The sequence below is a fragment of the Piliocolobus tephrosceles genome, chromosome 5, assembly GCF_002776525.5.
Source record: "Piliocolobus tephrosceles isolate RC106 chromosome 5, ASM277652v3, whole genome shotgun sequence".
NCBI lineage: Eukaryota > Metazoa > Chordata > Mammalia > Primates > Cercopithecidae > Piliocolobus > Piliocolobus tephrosceles.
In genome coordinates, this window is record NC_045438.1 from 3,479,210 (window position 1) to 3,483,162 (window position 3,953).

Genomic DNA, 3,953 nt, shown 5'->3' on the forward strand with positions numbered 1-3,953 from the left:
CTCCTGCCTTAGCCTCCCGAGTAGCTGGGACTACAGGCGCTGCCACCTCGCCCGGCTAGCTTTTTGTATTTTTTAGTAGAGACGGGGTTTCACCAGGTTAGCCAGGATGGTCTTGATCTCCTGACCTCGTGATCCGCCCGTCTTGGCCTCCCAAAGTGCTGGGATTACAGGCTTGAGCCACCGTGCCCGGCCTAAAAAATCTTTAAATACAAATCTTAAGATCGTGCTAAGATAGAAATTTGCTAAGCAAATCAATTCTGTGAGTACAGAAACAATTGCGTTAAGTTTCTGTATTTAACATTAGCCGTGGCCAATATTGTGTTGTATAGAAAAATATCAATCCAAATGAAACAATTAACTTCAAGTTAGAAAATAATATGGATTCACAGTTCTTCTCCCTTCTTATTCAAAACCATGCAGGTAATATATGCTTTAAACACTAAAAATGATGAGCATGAATCTGCAATTCAAGCCCTCAGAGATGCTCATGAAGAAGAAATTCAACAAATTCTTGCAGAAACAAGAGAAAAAATATTGCAGTATAAAAGCAAAGTAACAGAGGAGCTAGACCTTAGAAGAAAGATTCAAGTTTTAGAAGCATCATTAGAAGATCACATAAAAATGAAGCAGCAGGCTTTGACGGAATTTGAAGCTTATAAGCACAGAGTTGAGGACATGCAACTTTGTGCAGAAGCCCAGCATGTCCAACGCATAGTGACCATGTCTAGAGAAGTCGAAGAGATTAGAAGGAAATTTGAAGAAAAATTACGGAGCTTTGGACAGCTTCAGGTACAGTTTGAAAAAGACAAACGATTGGCATTGGAAGACCTGCGAACTGCACACAGACGGGAGATACAAGAGCTATTGAAGTCACAGCAGGATCACAGTGCCTCAGTAAATAAAGGGCAGGAGAAGGCAGAGGAACTACACAGAATGGAGGTGGAGTCCTTAAACAAAACGCTTGAGGAGCTAAGACTTGAACAGAAGAAACTAATTGAGGATTATGAAGGCAAGTTGAATAAAGCTCAGTCCTTTTATGAGCGTGAGCTTGATACTTTGAAAAGGTCACAGCTTTTTACAGCAGAAAGCCTCCAGGCCAGCAAAGAAAAGGAAGCTGATCTTAGAAAAGAATTTCAGGGACAAGAAGCAATTTTACGAAAAACCATAGGAAAATTAAAGACAGAGTTACAGATGGTACAGGATGAAGCTGGAAGTCTTCTTGACAAATGCCAAAAGCTTCAGACGGCACTTGCCACAGCAGAGAACAATGTTCAGGTAAGTAAAGAATATTATATTCAACACATGGATTTTTTTTTCTTTTTAATATATGTATTTTGTAGGCTGGAGAGCAGTCTGGCCCACGTAGAATCAGCGGCTTCACACCACTTTGACTTTTTTTTTTTTTTTTTTTAACTTTCCCGCTTTTTCTCTGTGAGAAAAATTAATGACAGGATAATTTATATTACCCTGTAGTAATTATTTCAGAATTTCAGATATTAGGGGCCCAAAAAGACAAGCTTAAAACCTTGGTAATTAGGCCGGGCGCGGTGGCTCAAGCCTGTAATCCCAGCACTTTGGGAGGCCGAGACAGGCGGATCACGAGGTCAGGAGATCGAGACCATCCTGGCTAACACGGTGAAACCCCGTCTCTACTAAAAAATACAAAAAACTAGCCGGGCGAGGTGGTGGGTGCTTGTAGTCCCAGCTACTTGGGAGGCTGAGGCAGGAGAATGGTGTAAACCCGGGAGGCGGAGCTTGCAGTGAGCTGAGATCCAGCCACTGCACTCCAGCCTGGGTGACAGAGCGAGACTCCGTCTCAAAAAAAAAAAAAAAAACCTTGTTAATTATTGACTGGGCACAGTGGTACACACCTGTATTCCCAGCACTTTGAGGGGTCCAGGCAGGAGGATCGCGTCAGGCCAGGTGTTAGAAACCAGCCTGGGTGAGTGCACTTAGCAAGATAATACCGTTTCTGGGGGAAAATATTGCTAATTATTTACAAAAGGGTTTTAATGTTGGGCTTAAAGTTTAAATACATTTTTTTCTTTTCCTTTCTCTAATAATGGTTTGTCTGCTAGCTGATATTTAGACACTGATTGAGAAATTTTTCAAACTGTACTTGAAGCTGTCCAAAGCTCTGTAATTTTTCTTCAGATTTCCTTCTAATCTCTTCGACTTCTCTAGACATGGTCACTATGCGTTGGACATGCTGAGCTTCTGCACAAAGTTGCATGTCCTCAACTCAATTAGAAAGTAATTCAGGTTACTTTCCAAACCTGAATTTAATAGGGGTATTGCACAAATCTGAGGGCAAAAATGCCGGAAGTCCACAAGCTTTGTTTTGCTGGCTTAGAAAATTTTGTAGCCATGTTTTTAATATCTGTGCAACATTAGAATGGATTAGAAAGTGTAGAATGGCCTTTTCTGATTGGGTCATGTGGCTTATGAAAATATCAAGTTATAAGTCACCAATACTTACAGATTTAAAAATTGGTATATACTTAAGTATGACTTCTGATAGGAGAAAGCTGACCCTTATAATTTAAATGAATTATTTAGCTTAGTATTATTCCTACATTTTAATAATGGCTATTTAATCTTTCTTAGGGTCTTCAAAAACAGCTTGATGATGCCAAGGAGGGAGAAATGGCCCTATTAAGCAAGCACAAAGAAGTGGAAAGTGAGCTAGCAGCTGCCAGAGAACGTTTACAACAGCAAGCTTCAGATCTTGTCCTCAAAGCTAGTATGTCTGACCACAGTTTTTGATGTAATGCTTAGCTAAAACCAACAGAACACTTTTTTTTTTTTGAGACAGAGTCTTGCTCTGTCGCCCGGACTGGAGTGCAGTGGCGCAATCTCGGCTCACTGCAACCTCTGTCTCCTGGGTTCAAGCAGGTCTCCTGCCTCAGCCTTAAGTAGCTGGGACTACAGGCGCACGCCGCCACACCTGGCTAATTTTTTTGTATTTTTAGTAGAGATGGAGTTTCGCTGTGTTGCCCAGTCTGGTGTCGAACTGGTGAGCTCAGGCAGTCCCCCCGGCCTCAGCCTCCCAAAGTGCTGGGATTACAGGCATGAGCCACCATGTCCGGCTCCAACACTTAAATGTTAATTTAAGGTAGCATTTGTTTTTTCTTCTAATATTTTAAAACTACTTAAACTGTAAATATGTTAAAGGACTCAATATCTTACTAATTACTTATAAGATACACAAATAACTTTTTTTATTTTTAGGAATATATTTTTATAGAAAACTTGAGAGTTAGCAGGTAAAATACCAATAAATTAGTCACTGAAAGAAAAACGGGCTGGGCATGGTGGCTTATACCTGTAATCCCAGTGCTTTGGGAGGCCAAGGTGGGCAGATCACTTGCAGCCAGAAGTTCGAGACCAGCCTGGCCAACATGGCAAAACCCCATCTCTACTAAAAATAACAAAAATTAGCTGGGCATGGTGGTGCATTCTTGTAATTCCAGCTACTTAAGAAGCTGAGGCATGAGAATAACTTGAACCTGGTGGCAGAGGTTGCAATGAGCCGAGATTGTGCCAGTGCACTTCAGCCTGAGCAACAGAGCAAGACTGTATCAAAAAAAAAAAAAAAAAGAAAAGAAAGAAAAATGAAGCACCCTTTTCAAGAGGTGTTGTCCTTTAAAAACATACATTTTGTTGTCTGGGCGCGGTGGCTCACGCCTGTAATCCCAGCACTTTGGGAGGCCGAGGCCGGCGGATCACGAGGTCAGGAGATCGAGACCATCCTGGCTAACAGGGTGAAACCCCGTCTCTACTAAAAATACAAAAAAATTACCGGGCGAGGTGGCGGCGCCTGTAGTCCCAGCTACTCGGGAGACTGAGGCAGGAGAATGGCGGGAACCCGGGAGGCGGAGCTTGCAGTGAGCTGAGATCCGGCCACTGCACTCCAGCCTGGGCGACAGAGCGAGACTCCGTCCCCCAAAAAA

General features: G+C 42.4%; 1 protein-coding gene across 2 annotated transcripts in view; it reads left to right on the plus strand.

Moving 5' to 3' along the window:
• FAM184A (family with sequence similarity 184 member A) overlaps positions 1–3,953 on the plus strand; it is a 119,267-nt gene that overhangs the window by 55,388 nt on the left and 59,926 nt on the right. For both annotated transcript variants that reach the window (XR_002733079.1, XM_023218999.1), the window contains exons 2-3: positions 421–1,275; positions 2,608–2,743. Coding sequence is in view for 1 of the 2 variants with exons in the window: in XM_023218999.1 (XP_023074767.1) it covers positions 421–1,275; positions 2,608–2,743 (991 nt within the window). In the remaining variant the exon portion in view is untranslated. The remainder of the gene's footprint in view (positions 1–420; positions 1,276–2,607; positions 2,744–3,953) is intronic.